The sequence below is a fragment of the Leptonychotes weddellii genome, chromosome X (assembly GCF_054177405.1).
Source record: "Leptonychotes weddellii isolate Sample4059 chromosome X, ASM5417740v2, whole genome shotgun sequence".
Taxonomy (NCBI): domain Eukaryota; kingdom Metazoa; phylum Chordata; class Mammalia; order Carnivora; family Phocidae; genus Leptonychotes; species Leptonychotes weddellii.
Window position 1 is genome coordinate 17,719,884 of NC_138385.1, and position 18,224 is coordinate 17,738,107.

The window sequence follows — 18,224 nt, forward strand, 5'->3', positions numbered from 1 at the left end:
GCAGGGGGAGTGGGAGAGGGAGAAGCAGGCTCCCCACTGAGCAGGGAGCCCAACGTGGGGCTCGATCCCAGGATCCTGGGATCACGACCTGAGCTGAAGGCAGACGCTCAACGACTGAGCCACCCAGGCGCCCCGGGTTTCTACCTTATCTGAACTAAAGTGAGCATAAATGGTCAGACAAGATTATCTGTACTTAGCCTATTTGATAAATAAACTGATGAGGGGGGAGGAGCAAGACACTTTTCCTTGGCCTCCAGATAAGTTGCTCTGCATTTTTACAAAGGCCTACTGAAGACAATACCAACAGAATGAGTAATGAAGCAGTTCATTCATTAGGTATCGCAGACAAATAAAGAGACCATTGGAGAGAGACTGCTCCAAGAGAACAAGTTTGTCTCTTATGCAGGGCTGGTGTGTGACCCTGTCTCAACTGCTTTAAAAGGGCTCATGGCTTTGTGCCAGAACCACCCCCACTTCACCCCTATTCCACCTCAGCCCTAAGCTTAACCATAAGCCATAATTTAAAATAAAGCTCTTTTCATTCACTATGGATTTCCATCTTTTCCCCCTCTCTAATGCCTCAGGGCTAAGCCCAAGTGGGTTCTTGCAGCCCATTCATACCCAAGAGGCAGAAGAGACCCCAGGATGTGTAAAGTGCTTTGGGATCTATCCCACGGACCAGGACCAAGAGATGCCTCATTCCTCCCTCTGCCCACAGGTGCCATGCTCCTGGCTCAGGGTCAAGGATGGGATCAGACAGGTTTTTCCTGTGGCAGATGTCAGGCAGGGGCAAAGGGCAGGACTGTAACCACTCCCGCCAGCCCTAAAAAGCAAAACAAAACGGGTGAGGTGGGAACCAGGCCACTGAGAGAAGCGAAAGGGAATGAGGAGGTGCCGAGGGTCTTGGGCTCGGCAAGCGGCCACACGGCCACGCGCTGGACGTTTACAACCACTAGAGCGATGCCTCGGGCGAGGCCCCCCTCCCAGATCCCTCCCTTCCCGGACCTGACCGTCTGGATCACCTTGATCTTCTCGCCCTCGATTTCCACGGTCTTCTCCCTGAAGTCCACGCCAATGGTGGCCTCAGTCTTGTCCGGGAAGGTCCCCCCGCAGAAGCGGAAGGTCAGGCAGGTCTTGCCCACGTTGGAGTCCCCAATCACGATGATTTTGAAGATGCGAATCTGCACGTACTGGTCCAGCGACGAGTCGAGCTCCAAGGACGCCAGGCCAGCGGCCGAGGCGGGCTGCAGGCTCCCATGGCCCAGGATGGGCTGCGCCATCTCCCCCGGACCGGACCCGGGCCCCAACCCCCCTCGAGGGCTCCACACAAAGAAAACGGCCACGTTAGTGCGCTCGAGGCGAGCGAGCTTTGTGCGTGTGAGTGTGTGCGTGTCTGTGAGTGTATGTCCGCGCGTGTGTGCGTGCGCCGGCAACGTGTGCGCGCGCGCGTGAAGGGGGTGCCTCTCTCCCCAGGCCCCCCTCCTCCGCCAGCGCACCCTCCTTGCCGCTCCGAGGCACCGACACAAAAGCCGGCGAGCCGGAGAGAGATGGAGGAGAGTGAGCCGGCCGCGAGCCTCCTCCTTCTGCCTGCGCCCTCGGACCGGACGCTCGGGCAGGCGGTCCTACAGCACTCCCCAAGCGGCTGCCGCCGCCGCGCCGTTGCCTAGACCCTCCCCTGCCTGGACCCCAGGGACACACCGGAGGGAGGAAGCCTAAAGAGGGAAGGGAGGGGGTGAGGAGAGCGGCACACGCCGCCCCGGGAAGGTCTTCCTTTCTCCTTGCCCCCATTTATTTTATAGGTTGCGGGCTCCCCGCCCCCACGTTCTCGGAGCGCGCGGGGTCAGTGGGCAGGGAGCACAGCTGGAGAGGACAAAGACAGCTGCACCGTAAGGCATCTCTGGACCACTTCGGCCCCGGAGCGACGCGATTCGGAGGGGGGTGGGGAGGGGCAGAGATACCTCTTTCACCTCCCGCGCCTCCTCGGTCCCCTCCCAAGCCTTGGGATAAAGGGATGCTCTGTCTTATTGAGTAAGCAGGTGCACTCGCACGCCCCAGGGAGCCGGGGAGGGCGCTGCCAAGACATGCCTTGGTTTGTGGGGGCCCGCGCAGCTGACAGGAGGGAGCCGGGGGCACGGGGCGTGCGTGTGTAGGGGGAGTTACTGTCTCTGTCACCGACTTGCCAGATGTAGGGGGCCGCGTGCCAGGCGCCAACCTCCCCTCATCACACCACGAGCACCCATCCTCTGAATGTTCAGGAGAGCGGCCTCCATTGGCTGTCGCAGTCGGTTGTGTTTGGCTGGCCAATGGGGAAGGCCCGCCGCCGGAGAGGGCCAAACTGGGGGTAGGAGAAGGGGGGAAGCTAGTGGTGGCAGCGCCAGCCAAAGGGAACCTTGTTTTCGGGGCTAACCATTACTGACCCAGGTGGAGGGATCTTGGGACACGGTATAAGCCTCACAGCGTCTCTCATATGATATAATGTCCATATAATCATAAGTCCTTTCAGAATGGTGGAGTTTCGAAAGGAATTGGAAACCCCTAGGAGGGTTCACCCCTCTGCAACTGAATGTAGAACAAAGTGGTTGAGTCTAATTTGCCAGAAGCCTAGATTATGCTTGGAAGATGATAAATGAACAGAACTTTCTTACGGTATTAGGGGGCAGCTTCCCAAAGCTTACTAAGCATCACGCATCTTGGTGGAGACCTGCATTCCTTCTCTTGAGGATGATTCAGGTTCAGAATTTGCTTGTTTGAAATCACCTTTACTGAGGTACAATTCACATACAATAAAATGCACCCATTTTGTTTGCTTTTAAGACTTTATCCCTCCTCTCACACATTTCACAGGCTAAGGCAAGGCAATATTGACATATGTCAGTAGTACCCACATATGAGTTACTTGCTAATGCCATCGAAGTCAGGGATTCCAGCGGTGCACATGAGCTGCCATCTTATTTGTGTGCGAGGCTGAGCGGCAGAAGAGACAAACGTGACCAAGTCCATTCCCACTATGAGAAGAACAATTCAGTGAATCGGTGATAGATCTGTAAGCAAGTTGGAAATGTGACCGCTCAGCCAAGTCCAAGTTACTCAAAATGGCTGGGAAAACTTGGGGGGTCTTCTGTTAATAAGCTGTTTAGCTGAGTTAGCAGATATACTTACAGCTAACTCTTTTCCAAAATATGTGAGTCACCCATTTCTAAAACCCTAGATTATACTATTCACTATTAAAACCATCTCGAGGATTTAATCTTAAGTGGCTAATCCAAGGTCATCATTATGAATACCAATTATTATGGTACAGTGTGAATAGCAATCTTCACTGTACAGTATTTTGGCTTTTTGATTGGCTGATGTCTAAGTATAGTTTGCTGCATCATTCTCCTGTGTATTTGTGATGCTCCTGGTGATCATTATCTACAAAAGAGTAGTTACAAAAGTGGGGGTAACTATTAATTAGGCATACCCAGTACGTAGAGTGAAAAGAAGCCAACTCACAGTCAGAATCAATGCTAACTTTCTGAGAGATACAAAAAACATTACATCCACATGAGATTATTTAGATGTGTGCTTCCAGCAAAAACTTGTCACTCTCAGAGTTTATATTATAGCTTTAAGGTAGAAACACTCATTTCTGGAAATATGGTATCTCAAAATGGGTACCATGCCCTAATAAAAAGTGCTTGTTACCTCTGTGGGGTGAGATTTTGGGGAAATTTTCACTTATATTTTTGGAGTTAGTTTGTTGTGTGTTTATTGCTTTTGCAAAAAACATGATGAAATATAATTTTTAATTAGAGATTTTTTTTAAAGTACCTCATTGCATCTATTGCAAAAAAAAAATGTGCTATACAGCACCTGTTCTTTGTGTTAATTGTGCATCACTAAATGATTGTCTTTCAAATATACCCAGCCATTTTCATAGGCACCTGATCATCATGATTTTGACTGTGTTTTCCAAAGCCTCTTTCCCCAACAGATATGATTAATTTTGTATTCCATGTTTATTATTGTTATTGGCTTTTAGAAATAGTAAGAAATATCAATGTCTGTAAGGCCTTTATTAAGTAAATATAAATAATTTTACCCTATTGTGAAATTGATATTTTCAATATTTATCCCTCAAAGCAGCCCTAGGTAAAAAGTCACCCATTGCCTGCACTTCTGAACATTAAGGGAACCCTGGACCTTTTTCACCCAATTAAGACTGCTTCCTGAGTTAAACTTCCTAAAACGAGGTCTTGTGATTTCATTCTCTATCCCTATTCCACTAGAAAAAAAACTTCATCACCTACAAGATTAGGGCCAAATTCTTTTGCCAAGTCAGCTCTGGCCCCAGAATATTAACCTGTCCTTATCTAATTCCTAGTATATATTCTCTGTCATTGTCCCCCAGAAATGTGCTGGGGTTTCTTTGTTTTACACCTCTAAGCCTTTTAAACAGCATGGTGCTTCCTCTAAGATACTTGACAAATATTAGCTCATTTAATCTTCATAACAACAACCCTAGGAGATTGGTAGATGAGGAAAGTGAGGCACAGTTAAGTGACCTGCCCAAGTGGTAGAGCCAGGATTCAACCTGGGTGAGAATGGATCCAAAGTCAAGGGGTGCTCAACCACTAAAAATATTACCTTTGGTCCCAATGTATTCACCATCTGAAATGTCATTCCTCCTCCTCCACTGTCTATTTGAATTTTACTATACATCCCTCCAGACAAAGCTCAAGTAACAGTTGCATGAAGTCTTTCCTTAGCTACTCCATCCTATTCACTTTTCTCTTGCTCTGGCACTGAAGGAGACATTCCATATTTAAATGATAGTATGTGTCATCTCCCCAACTAGTGACCACTTCCTATACTTTCCACATGCTCCAGAGCCCCTTTCATAATATAGTCCAAGTGGCAAGTACTCATTATACACTTGTTAAATGAATATGTAACCCCAAACTTTGAAAAAGACCTATGTTTATGTTTTGCAAACAGTCAAAAAATTTATTTCCAACTTAGCTTACATTTGGGAGAGTCAAAACACCTATTTACACTCAGCCCCTCACCCTACTCCTCCCGCAATTCGAAAGTCCTGCTTAGCATTTCTCTGCAAGGCACAAACTCTTTTTGCCAGCATCCTTGCTCTCAAGCACAGAAGCCATAATAGTAGGAGATTATCCGCAGCACCTGGTACAGCACCTAGGAATTGCACAATATAAAAACGACATGGGGAAAGAGAGCACGGAATGATTACTTCTCCTAGAAAAAGGGGCTGGGTGGGAAAGTGCCAGCAATTTGTAAAAGACGGAAGTCCACTCCGAATCTGGTAAGCCAGGTGCTCTGGCTCGGACCTTACGGAAAGACTGGAAGTGGAATACAGCCAGAGAATCAGGAAGGCTTAGTACCGAGTGGTAGCCTAGGACAGGAGAACAAAATGCGGTGCTACGGTGCTCACGCTTTGTGAGGTACTGTTATCTGTTCCCGCCATCGACACAGCGGCAGCACCGGCCACAACCGCCAGGCAAAGAGGCCCCACGACTCCCTCCTTTGGAAACTCGCTCAGCGGAAAGCACTGCCACCAACCCGAGGAAACCTGCGAACACCCGCTGCCGCGGTCTTTGCAACAGTGTGGGCAGCCAGGCGCATGCGCAAATCTCTCGCCGTACGAGCCAATCGCAATGCGGCACTGAGTATTACGCCTGCGCAGTAGGCCTCCAGCCGCGTTTCCCCTTCCCCTGCTCTAGCAGGCCAGCTTAACTGTCCAATGCCCTCCCGGAGCTGGAAGGAGGAGCCTGCGTATAGTGCGTGTGAGGGGAGCTGGGGGGGAACCGGCCGGGGCCCACCGTGTTTGACCGGTCGGTGGGTCAGTGAGAAGAAAGGAAAGGAGGAGGTACAGAGTAACGGTTGCCGAAATGTTCCGGTGTGGAAGCCTGGCAGCAGGTGCATTCAAGCAGAAGCTGGCGCCCTTGGTGCGGACAGTGTGCGTCCGAGGCCCGAGGCAGCGGAACCGGCTCCCAGGTGACTGACCCATTCCAGGCAACCCTGACCTCGCAGACCAAGGGCCTGGGTTCCATAGGCTCCCTGGGCCTGGTAGTCCTCCCCCTGCCTCCTCCCTGGGAAAACCTTAACCCACTCACAGCCAAGTGAATTTTGAATTGGCGGGATCTAAACCATGAGTTTCGCAAGCCGTGCCGACCTGACCTTCAAGGGATTTGAACTCAGTAGTCCGCTTGAGGCCTTTTCCTGGGAGGGTTTGCCGTTCAGGGATAACAGAACAGCTGGCTGTTTGGTATTGTCCAGTACCACCTCCAGGCTACCCCCAGTCCGCCTTTTTAGAGCAATGAGGTCAAGTAGACTTTGTCATTTACCGATTGTGAGACTTGAAACACGGCATTAAGCCCGATGCTTTAGTTCCTTCTGTAAATGAGGATATTACCTGTTCTACTTTCCAAATCCCAGATGAGATCCATAGATTCGAGTGCCCAGTGAAAGAGAAACAGTGCAGTTCAAGTAAGGAGTCAGTCGGTTGTGCGCCAGACAACAGGAGAGTCGGCCCAGAATTAATTTGAAATGTCTGGTCCGTGTAATTCTTGGTGGTCTTTAATGCTTCAAAGAAACAGTTTGCAGAGCGCATTGTATTTGCTCTCCGTGAAGTTGTTTTATCAGATTTTAGAGCTGGAAGGGATTTTGTGGTAAAGTTCAACCCACTCACTTTATAGATAATAAACGGAGACACAAGAGAGGTGAAATTATTTGCCCAAGGTCACATACCTAATTAATAGGTAGAGCAAAGGATACTTTGCCATCTCTAGGCCACTAATCCACTTGCCACAACTCCACATGCTTCCTAAATTTTGACCTCAAAAGGTTAAGAATGCATCCGATTCCCCTTTAGCCCACTGTGCATGAAATATCCATGAACTTATCTGAGCATGTCTTGAGCTTGCTCATTTTCAAACTGCACAACTTAATGGGGATAATGAATTATCCACCTGTAGGAGGTGCTGGGTTTTTTTTTTTTTTTTAATCTATTTTTGAATGACCACCTGGGGACATTCACATTTGCAATGTCAGAAGTTATCCTTGAGGCCTTTCCAATGTGGAACCACCTTCTGGGTGCTTTAAAAATATAATGAAAATATTTCCCTTAGAGTGTTTGCAAATGTGCGTTTGAACAGTTTTCCCAGTTGCTATGCCTCAAGAAAACATTTCCTAATTTGTGTATCTGAGGACATATCCTAAAACAAATTGCTCTTGGAACTTAAAAACCTCTGCCTTAGCTTTTAAACTAATATCCCATCTATGGTGTCATCTGTATGGGTTTTGTTTTTTTTTTTTAAGATTTTATTTATTTATTTATTTGAGAGAGAGAGCAGGAGAGGGGGGAGGGTCTGAGGGAGAAGCAGACCCCCTGCTGAGCAGGGAGCCCGATGCGGGACTCGATCCCGGGACTCCAGGATCATGACCTGAGCCGAACGCAGTCGCTTAACCAGCTGAGCCACCCAGGCGCCCCGTCTGTATGGGTTTTATGCATTGAAATGATAGTGCTCTATGTAAGCTGTACAGAAATTTACACAGAAATTTAGGTAAGCTGAAGATTTTCATCCATACTAGCCTTTCAAACTTTGTGTACTTATTTTGCTTACAACTCACAACTTTTACCAGCACTATGAAGTCTAACCAAAAGTTCTCATTTAAATAAGTATGGATTTTTAAAGTTAAATTGATTTTTTAGATATTTGAAGATGGTTGGTGATATTAGAACTACTGAAAAATACAGACTCAAAATGGTTTTTTCCATTGCATGATTTTGTTTGGAGGCAGTCTGCTGTAGAATATATTCTGACTTCTTGACATACCCATCCATCTCTTTGTATACACTTAATCTTTGTCCTTTGGCCAAGCACCACAGTACATCATATGCCTTTAGAAATAGGCGGGGTGGGGTTACAATTTCAAAAAGAAATGATTCTGTCATTTTAGGAATTAACCCTGTTTTGTAGCTTGATTACTAATTGCTTATAATCTGATTTCTTTTTCACATCGTAGCAACTGCCCTATGTTTTTGCATAGATAGGAGAGAGGCGCTCTTTGTTTATATGCCATTTCCCCTCCTCTTTCCCCTTTCTCCTCCCACCTCCAATTCTTTGTCAGGGTGTTAGCAAACTTGACACCCACCTTGAAATGATCTCATCCACATCTGTCACCATTGTCAAGTTCATTTTCATTATATGCTGCCTTTTGCCTTAAAGCCTAATTGCTGTTGTTTACTTAATTTATTTGGATGTTCTGCCTCTTTCCAGAAATGATTGAAGGCAATTAATAGTGACTATTTATGTCTGCATTTGGCACTGAGTAGCAGATAGGTTAGGTAATAGATATTTTCTATTCTGTAGTATTTTATTTGGTTACCAAACATTGTGCTGCCCATGTGATCAAACTGATCACCGACCCCTGACCTGAGGGTCAAATGTTTGAACATTTTTCTCTATTCAGAATCCTTCTTACCTCTTTAAAAAGGAAACTGGACTCCTTGTGGGCAAGGATCCAGACTTCCTGGGAACTGCCAAATGACACTTTTTTTCCCGAAGCCTAGAAGATGAGCCCTTCCCCACTTTTTCTGCTGAGGCAAAGCTTTCCAGAAGAAAATCTGTAGCAAGTCAGCCTTTTCTGCATCCAGTCAATAAGTTGTATTTTCTAGATATTTCCTAACATTTTAAAGGAGTTGCTGCATATTGTAACATTTCTCTAGATCATGTTTCCAAAAATTACCTAGTCCAGTAAATCAAGTGGAGAGCTGACCCCAAACCTACTGAATGAGAATGTCCTGGAGAGAGCCCTGGGAATTTTTATTTTAACAGGCTCTTGATGTAATTCTTATGATCAGGCAAGTTTGGAAAATACTGTTTTAAGGCTTAAACAGACTGAGCAGCCTTCAGTCTCCTGTGATTTGTATTAAGCCCATTTTCTGATACTCAGAATAGTGGCAGCCGTTGTCCCTTCCTATACTACACACTACCTGAGACCAGGGATTATGTCCTGTTTTTGTGTCCTCAGTGCTTTGCATAGTCTGTGGCACATGGTAAATTCTCAGTGGCTGAACCCTAGTACTGTGAAGGACTTAACTTTGTAGAACAGAGTGAGATTGCTTTTTTGTCATCTAAATCATTTTTCCTCTGGTGCCTTTCTCACTGCACTCTAGTTATTACTACTATGATTCGTCTAAAATAACAGCAAGGGGGGCGCCTGGGTGGCTCAGTTGGTTAAGCAACTGCCTTCGGCTCGGGTCATGATCTTGGAGTCTGCTTCTCCCTCTGACCCTCCCCCCTCTCATGCTCTCTCTCTATCTCATTCTCTTTCAAATAAATAAATAAAATATTTTTTAAAAAATAAAATAAAATAACAGCAAGGGTTATGCTAAAGAAAAGTTGGGGAGCTGATAAAGGGAAATAGTTCTTGCATTCCTTATAAAGAGATACCTAGTTACAGTGGACAGATCATGTAGGCTTATCCTGTCTTGTGTTTTATCCATGTCAGAAAAGTCAGTTTGACATTCAGAAAACAAGACTCCAGAGCATATGGACCTCTTAACTATTTGAGAATCCTAGGAGCCTCAGTTCTGTGGGTGTATTTCTGGAAAAGGCTTTCTGGGAGTATGAAAAAACAGGAGATTATGAAATCTACAGAAATGAAATTGCTGGTTTAGGCACTATTCTAATGCTAGTCTGTAGTATTTGAACTTACTGATTTATTATTAAGCAACCTGAAATAAATGAGATCTGGCTAAACTTCTTTGCAAAAAATTCTTCAAATGTTTAGTCCTTATCATAGAATTGGAAGGAATTTCTGTTTCCTTCCTTCATTAATTAGTCCAACAAATATTTATCGAGCAAACACCTACTATGTGTTAGGCACTAAATACAATTGTAACAACAATTCAAGAATCAAATCCTTGAACAATATAGTGAATATAGACAACAATACTGTATCCTAATCAGACTTCCTAAGAGACTAGATCTTAATTATTCCAGCCACTAAAAAGAAATGATAATGGGGCGCCTGGGTGGCTCAGTCGTTAAGCGTCTGCCTTCGGCTCAGGTCATGATCCCCACATGACCCCACATCGAGCCCCACATCGAGCCCCACATTGGGCCCCACATCGGGCTCCCTGCTCAGTGGGAAGCCTCCTTCTCCCTCTCGCACTCCCCCTGCTTGTGTTCCCTCTCTTGCTGTGTCTCCCTCTGTCAAATAAATAATAAAATCTTAAAAAAAAAAAAAAAGAAATGATAAATATGTGATAGAGGTGCTAATTATTGCTACAATGGAAATCATAATATAAATGTATCAAATTGAAAAAAAATTGAATCCCAAGGGTGAGGAAGGAAGTGCTACCTCTCTGTGTGGTCTGATTGTGAAAAATCTAAAGGAGAATCTAAAACAGACTGCTGTAATGAGAAGTCAAGGAGTAAGTTGGCTTCTCACCTTAGCAAGACAAGTGAAAAGACATGTTTAGCCATGATACGAAGTTTCCTAAAATCTTGAAGCTATGGGGGAAAGGTGTGGGAGTAATTTTATGGGTAAAAGAAAACTGGGGGCAGGGGGCGGGGAATATAAACATCCATACATCACCTCTTACAAAACTAAAGTCACTTGGTAGGTATGTAAAAATTTGGTTTGTTGATAATAATAGTATATTACATTTCTTTTCAGGCAGTAGTTTAAATGTTAACCAATTTACTTTTTAAAAAGTTAATTTACTTTTAAATGTCTTTTTTTTTTCTTTTTGGCAAATTAAGGCAAAAACTGCTGAACTTTCCCAAATCTACACTCTTAGTTTTATCTGTGAAAAGCAAGCAAAAACAGAATAAACACATCAGTATTACATTAAAACAAAGTTATTGCATCTGGGTTTAGGATCTTCTAGAGGGACAATAAACGAATTTTTTTAAACTACTTATTTTCAGTAAATAAACTTGGGGTGGAGGTGGGGGACACAACTAAATTCGCTGAACTAAACCACGTGGAATTTTTTCTACCCAGTTTCATTTACTAAGCTCTGAGAGTTGTCAGTCTCTGCTTTTGGTGCTTACTCATTTTATGGGTTTCTGAAAATCAAAAGCTTGCCCAGATCAAGATAAGCTTCCCCACCCTTGCACATTTTCATTTTCATGATTTGTTATTTCCAGATATAAACCATTTTTTTTCATGTGGTGATAAAGGATTCTAAAGCAGGTAATAAATAAAAATAGTAAAGAAAAATACATTTTCACTTCTAAGGGTGTAGGTTTATAGTCTCTTATCTGTAATTCAGAAATGAAAATAGGACTAAAAATCAGGTTTTTATAACTCATCTGCCACTGACACCTGACCTAAACTGGAGAGAGAGGCTGCTTATAACCTTTTGTTCATCCCACTTTGAAATTTTTCATGGAAACATTAATGTGTGTGACTGTGGATTGCTGCCTTTTACTGTGCTGGGTGTTATTTACTGTATGGTATAAACACTATATACTTAAAACCATACAATTCTGAGTTCTGGAATATCCATGTTCCCGAGGATTTCAGGTAAGAGACTGCAGACCTGGTTTGGACCTGTTTTTACTCTTCTGTGCCCTGAAATTGTGAAAGCAAGGGGGAAAGCTCCATATTTCTAATATGAAATGCTACTACCAGTGCCCATTCTGTTAATCTTTTAAAGCCTGGTCAGACCAGGAATCTGCCTCTAGACCGTTGGTTCTCAAAGCAGCATAAGCATCACTAGGGAGCCTGTTAAAAAATGCAAATTCTTGGGCCCCCATTCTAGATCTCCTAACTCAGAAACTCTGGGGTGGGTCTGGCCATCTGTGTTCTAACAAACACTCCAGAGGATTCTGATGCACGTTCAAGTTTTAGAACCACTGCCCTAGATCAGAATTGGCAAATTGCAGCCCACAGGCCAAACCCACATGCTTTTGTATGCATGCCCTTAAGCTAAGATTGGTTTTTACATTTTTTTAAATGGATGAAAAAGATTAAAAATAACTATTTTGTGACACATGAAAATTATTTAAACTTCACATTTTAGTGCCCATAAAGTTTTATCAGAAAATGGCCGTGGGACTCCTGGGTGGCTCAGTCGTTAAGCGTCTGCCTTCGGCTCAGGTCATGATCCCAGAGTCCTGGGATCGAGCCCTGCATCGGGCTCCCTGCTCAGCGGCGAGCCTGCTTCTCCCTCTCCCTCTGTCTACCACTCTGCCTATTTGTGCTCTCTATCAAATAAATAAATAAAATCTTAAAAAAAAAAAAAAAAAGAAAAGAAAAACAGCCTTGCCCATTCATTTATACGTTGTCTGTGGCTGCTTTTGTGCGACATCAGCAGAGACCATATGGCCTGAAAAGCTGAAAATGTTTACGATCTGGTCCTTTACGGAAAGAGTTTGCAAACCCCTGCTCTAGTCAGTAGTCAACATGAGGAGTATCATAAGCAGAGAAGGTAGTCCTGAGACCTTCCTTCATTTCCATGTGTGAGAGTTGTTCTAATCATCAGATCATTACATGGATGTACAGAGTTTTACATCAACATAATATTTGTATTATTTTGGAGGACTAAGAGCCAAGTAGTTGATATTTTAAGTTTAATCATTAAAAAATATTTTATAATCTGAAATTCTTTAGTTCTTTGGAAAAGATAAATCCACTTAACAAAATTTTTTTTTTATTTTGTGCTTTAACATTTCTGTCAAGGACTGTGTCGCAGGGTTTTATTATTTTGTGCAAGGTTTGAGCCAGCCATTTAAATTACCCTTTAAGTGGTGGTTATAATGCCCCTAGGTAGTCTATATTTAACTTTTTGTATCTATTCAGCCATCTCTCTGTGCTTACTTTGTTTACGGTGAGGATGTGAAGAGAGAAGTGTTTTTGATGAACTGCCCATTTGTTTTTCATTATCTTTTCTGGGAAGCTGTAATTTCCTCCCTGGGCAGCATTGACTTATACTCTTATTAAAAACTCCCAACAATTTAAGTGTGTGGATTCTGATATCTGCAATATTTGTACAGTTTTGATTATTTTTTTTCTTGGTCGTTTAAAAGTGAACATCATGCACCCCAATGGGCAGTAAGCCTTTACTTGTACAATGCAATGACCTCTAGTCATAAACATGTATTAACTATTTTATTTTTGTATGTGTGTGTGTCTTAATAAATTGTGTTCCTTAGGCAACTTGTTCCAGCGATGGCATGTTCCTCTAGAACTCCAGATGACAAGACAAATGGCTAGCTCTGGTGCATCAGGGGGCAAAATCGATAATTCTGTGTTAGTCCTTATTGTGGGCTTATCAACAATAGGAGCTGGTGCATATGTAAGTAGAAAAGCAGCTTGTGTAAAGAAGCTGCCAAACAGCTCCCATTAGTAGACTCAGTACTACTCTGCTTTAAAACTTTTGCAACTAATTCCCCTTTCTCCTTTTGAAAAAATTTCCAAAAAGCCTTCTTGAAAGTGCCTACTGTCTAATAACCCTGTGAGAGCCAATTTGGGAATGACTGAAATTTAATCTCCTGTTGATTAGCTTTGTTCTTTTCACTTGTCTTTTTACTCATTACTCGAAAGCCACTGTGTTTTCTTAGATTTGACTAATCCACAAAATTGTACCTTTTCTCTTGGATATGACACACTAACCTGTGAATAGGTGAGAATTCATTGCAGCTCCTTAGCACAATATTTGATTTTGCCCCATTTGTCAAATATTTTATTTTTTCCTCAGCTTGGGATAGACATTAAACAACAATAACAGCTTTCAATCCAAAATATTAAGTGTTCCTAGAAGGAAAGCTATCCCTGAATCTCACCCAAAGACTAAATTATAGAAGTTGGCCTAGTATCTAATTTCAGAATGGAATTTGTGTGAGGTGAGAAATACGGTTTTAAATGCTATGTAAAATTAACATAGTTATAGCTCCTTAAATGAACTCTGATCAGCTTAGTTGGTCACAGAGGAATTACTCTGTGGTGCTTTTTTTTTTTTTTTTTTTTTTTTTTTAACTTGGCAGGGTTTGCTGTGACTAAGCAGATCAGTCTAAAGTTGGATCATGTAAGGTTGAGTGAACCAACTTAGATAACACCTAGTAACACCCTTGATTGAAGGAAGCTGTTTGTTTCACTCCCCAAGAGCAAATGGTTGGGTGCCATTATAATTTTAGTTCTTTCCACATTGGTAAGACAGTGAAATTATTTTTGTTCCTTGGTCACTAGGTTGTAAAACAGGGAGATGAAAATGACTTGAAGTTACCTAGATTGTCATTCCCTGACCTGACTCCCAAATGCACAGAGACAGTTTTGGCCAGGTGTGAATGAACCCAGTTAAGTAAGAAGTAGGTGAGCTCCGTCCGCTAACCGGCTCTGAGGAAGTACACATCCTCCAGTCCTGGAGCAGCACTTTTTTCTTTTGTAGCACAGGGTAACCAAAAATGCTTCCCTGCCTTTGTGTTGAATGTTTCTTCATTAATACTTAGTGCTTTTTCTATTTCCTTTTGTTTCTTTCTTGGCCTTATCTTTACCTACAGTTGTGCAGTGTCATCACCTAGGATCCCCTTCTAGATCACTAGCGTCTGCAGGTGCTTCTGGGAAAGATGGCAGCAGCCTAGTATACTTCTTAATTGTAGGAGCAACAGTCACTGGGGCAGGAGTTTATTATGTAAGATGCTTACACTAAAATATATTTCGGGGTAGGGTGGGTGAGACCATGGCACTAATGAAAACTTGATCCATTAGAATACAACGAAGTATTCACAGCATGTGCTTTCTTGGTATTTATTAAAGGGACATTGTCAGTCACCAGGGAGCCCTCAAACCTCATCTTCCAAACTGTTGAAGTCCTACCAGATATATGTGAAGCCATACATTGAATGATTATTTTTAAAATCCTCATCATTAACCCTTCCTTCGAAACTTTTACCAAGGTCATAATTCTTTTTAAGATACTAAATTATATTGTGCTTTAGTGCTGCATACCTAACAAGATAGTCTCAAAGAGTAAACGTCAAATAAGCAAGTAAAAGTAACTTGAATGCCATCCATTTTGGATCATTTTAGGTAAAACGCCATCTTTGTGTTTTGTCAGAGACAATCAACCCGACTTTTACTGCGAAAAGGCATTTTATTGAATGCTTCTGAGGAGGTCCAAAGAGCCACAGAATTACAATATTCTCCCCACCCACCCCCAGCCTCTATTTCAAAGTAAATTCGTTTGGCAGTGTCCCTTTTGTAATCTCTAATTTGGTCAAACTAGTGGCTGAAGTGGTACAAGCTATAACACATTCGTGTAGACTGCTTTTGTAAACGCCTCTCATTCATGATTTAGATACTGCCCTCTGAGCCTTACCTCTTCCATTGCCTAGCTCTCGACTTCTGCTGTCAGTGCCACCCCATTCACTCCAAAATAGATGTGAAGTGTTTGCATCTGATATGTTTGTACCAGCTGAAACCTATTAAACCTCTGGTTTATGTTGCTGTACCAGAGTTGGATGGCCTTCACAGAGCTGGCCAGGCAAATCTCTTGATGCCAGGCCACAAGACAGGGCCACGAGTCACTGTTGCTTTCTTACTCCTTGGAAATATCTCCGAAGCACAAGTTCCTCTCAAGCCATTCACTTAAATGCCTCATTGCCCTCTGTGTTTATCCAACACTGGTAATAGTAAAGCTACTAGATTATAGTGGTTTCAGGTTAAATGATAAGCTTTTGTCTACCTACAACTGTTATTGAACTATTCTGTAAAGTTTTATATTGGGTTTTAAGTCATTTAAAATGTGATCTGAGGTAGCTTAGGTTTTTATCCTCTGAAATTGGTCTTAATCTAACAAGAACTTAAAAATTGGAGTTCAGATTTGATGAGATGTGGCTAGAAGTTATTTAGTGTTTGTTAGTCTGCTCTGACTGCCATAACAAAATAGCACAGACTGGGTGGCTTAAACAACAGAAATGTATTTTCTCACAGTCTGGATGCTAGAAGTCCAGTATCAGGGTGTCAGCATGGTCGGGTTCTGGTAAGAGCTCTCTCCCTGGCTTGACCACCTTCTCCTATGTCCTCACACGGGGAAGAGAGAGAGAGAGAGAGAGAGTGAGCATGAGCTCTGGAGTCTCTTATTCTTATAAGGGCACCAGCCCTATCAGATTAAGCCCCCCCCTTATTTAACCTTTATCACCTCCCAAATACCATCACATTGGGAGTTAGGGCTTCGACATAAGAATTGGAGGGGGACACACATTCAGTCCACAGTGGTGTTCCTTCATAACTTTTCTCTCTCACATGAGGAAGTGTTCCTAATTTGAGTACAAATACTATTTTAGTGACTACTGAGTTGGGAGCTCTTTACCACATCCCCCCCCCAAAAAAAAAAAAAAAAACTAAGAGAGCAGAACTAAGAACAAGGGAAATTTTTCTGAAATGTTTGCTCCGGGTCTGTACTTTTTTTTTTTTTTTTTTTAGATTTTTTTTTTTTAAGATTTTATTTATTTATTTCACAGAGAGATAGCGAGAGCAGGAACACAAGCAGGGGGAGTGGGAGAGGGAGAAGCAGGCTTCCCACCGAGCAGGGAGCCTGATGTGGGGCTCGATCCCAGGACCCTGGGATCATGACCTGAGCCAAAGGCAGACGCTTAACGACTGAGCCACCCAGGCACCCCTGGATTGTTTTTTTAAAAGATTTTATTTATTTATTTGAAAGAGAGAGAGTGAGTGAGAGAGAGCACAAGCAGGGGAAGAAGCAGAGGGAGAGGGACAAACAGACTCCCCACTGAGTAGGAAGCCCAATAAGGGGCTTGATCCCAGGACCCTGGGATCATGACCTGAGCCAAAGGCAGCTGCTTAACCAACTGAGCCCCTAGATTATTATTTACTTATTTGAGAGAGAGAGGGAGATGGAGAGAGAGGGCACAAGCAAGGGGGAGGGGGAGAGGGAGAAGCAGACTCCCCACTGAGCAGGAAGTAGGACACAGGACTTGATCCCAGGACCCTGAGCCACCCAGGGCACCCTTGGGGTCTGTACTTTAAACCAGTGGTTTTTACATTTCTCACCACAGTTCACAGAAAATTACATTTTATCTGGCAACCTGTTATATAACTATAAATACATAAAACTCAAACAAAATTCAAAATAATACTTAGTAGGTGTGACATACTCTGATAGTTTTATTCTCTATTTGTTTTTTTAATGCTGATTATAACCTTACTAAATTGATTTTACCACCCACTAATGGGTTGCAACCTTAATTTGAAAAGCACTGATCTGAACAGCACTTCTTTGGCTTAGATTGCAAATAGGAACTCCTGATTGGTGTAGATGTGGACATTCCTCCTTGTCTTGCTAGTGACTTTCTCTAGGACTGTAGACAGATCTGATCTCAGTCCTGTTACTTGTCAGTGAGCAGAGCCTAAGTAGCCTTTAGACTATTTAATGAGATTTAGTATTGGGGCCCTTTGCCCAACTTGTTCAACTGGTTGTTCAACTGGTAAAATCATATTGCCTCATAAAATGACCTTTTTCCTTTCAAATTTCTTCAAGACAAATAAACATTGCCATATTAATCTGTTTAGAAAAGTTGTCTCCAGTGATATTTTTCACAGATTTGTAGTTTTTCTTAACCCGACACGTATTCATGCCACTAATTGGAAATCTGTGCAAACTGGGAATACAGTAATACTTGGGGGAAAAGTAAATTTTTATTTAGTATGTCTGCAAACATTTTTATATCAGAATATTTACTTAAAAACTAGATACGTAAATATGTATATAAATATATGACGACCCTCATTTTTGTCCTTTCCCCACTAAACCTCAAGATTTTTCTTGGTCGGGCGCCTGGGTGGCTCAGTCGTTAAGCGTCTGCCTTCGGCTTGGGTCATGATCCCAGGGTCCTGGGGTCGAGTCCCACATGGGGCTCCCCGCTCGGCAGGAGGCCTGCTTCTCCCTCTCCCACTCCCCCTGCTTGTGTTCCCTCTCTCGCTGTGTCTGTCTCTCTGTCAAATAAATAAAATCTTAAAAAAAAAAAAAACCAAAAACAGTAAATAGGCTAATGTGGTTAAGAAGAGCACCAAGAGATAAGGTCACAGATGCCATATTAAAAAAAAAAAAAAAAAAAAGATTTTTCTTGGTCTACTCTACCCCTCACATGTGAAGCCACTGGGTCTAGGCTATTTTTGGCTATCTCTCTCCATCCAAACATGACCCCAGTTTATTTCTCTGTTTACTCATGTTGACCAGC

General features: G+C 43.0%; 2 protein-coding genes across 3 annotated transcripts in view; one reads left to right on the forward strand and one right to left on the reverse strand.

Annotated features, from left to right (window-relative positions):
* RAB33A (RAB33A, member RAS oncogene family) overlaps positions 1-2,150 on the reverse strand; it is an 11,552-nt gene extending 9,402 nt beyond the window's left edge. Inside the window, exon 1 of one of the 2 annotated variants that reach the window (XM_081808248.1) lies at positions 1,011-2,150. In XM_081808248.1, the coding sequence (XP_081664374.1) occupies positions 1,011-1,280 (270 nt within the window). In that variant the 5' untranslated portion in view covers positions 1,281-2,150. The remainder of the gene's footprint in view (positions 1-1,010) is intronic. The other variant, XM_081808249.1, reaches the window with a different exon arrangement.
* A 3,641-nt stretch (positions 2,151-5,791) lies between these two features.
* AIFM1 (apoptosis inducing factor mitochondria associated 1) overlaps positions 5,792-18,224 on the forward strand; it is a 33,697-nt gene continuing 21,264 nt past the window's right edge. Inside the window, exons 1-2 of the mRNA XM_081808265.1 lie at positions 5,792-6,003; positions 13,182-13,324. Of these exons, the coding sequence (XP_081664391.1) occupies positions 5,898-6,003; positions 13,182-13,324 (249 nt within the window). The 5' untranslated portion in view covers positions 5,792-5,897. The remainder of the gene's footprint in view (positions 6,004-13,181; positions 13,325-18,224) is intronic.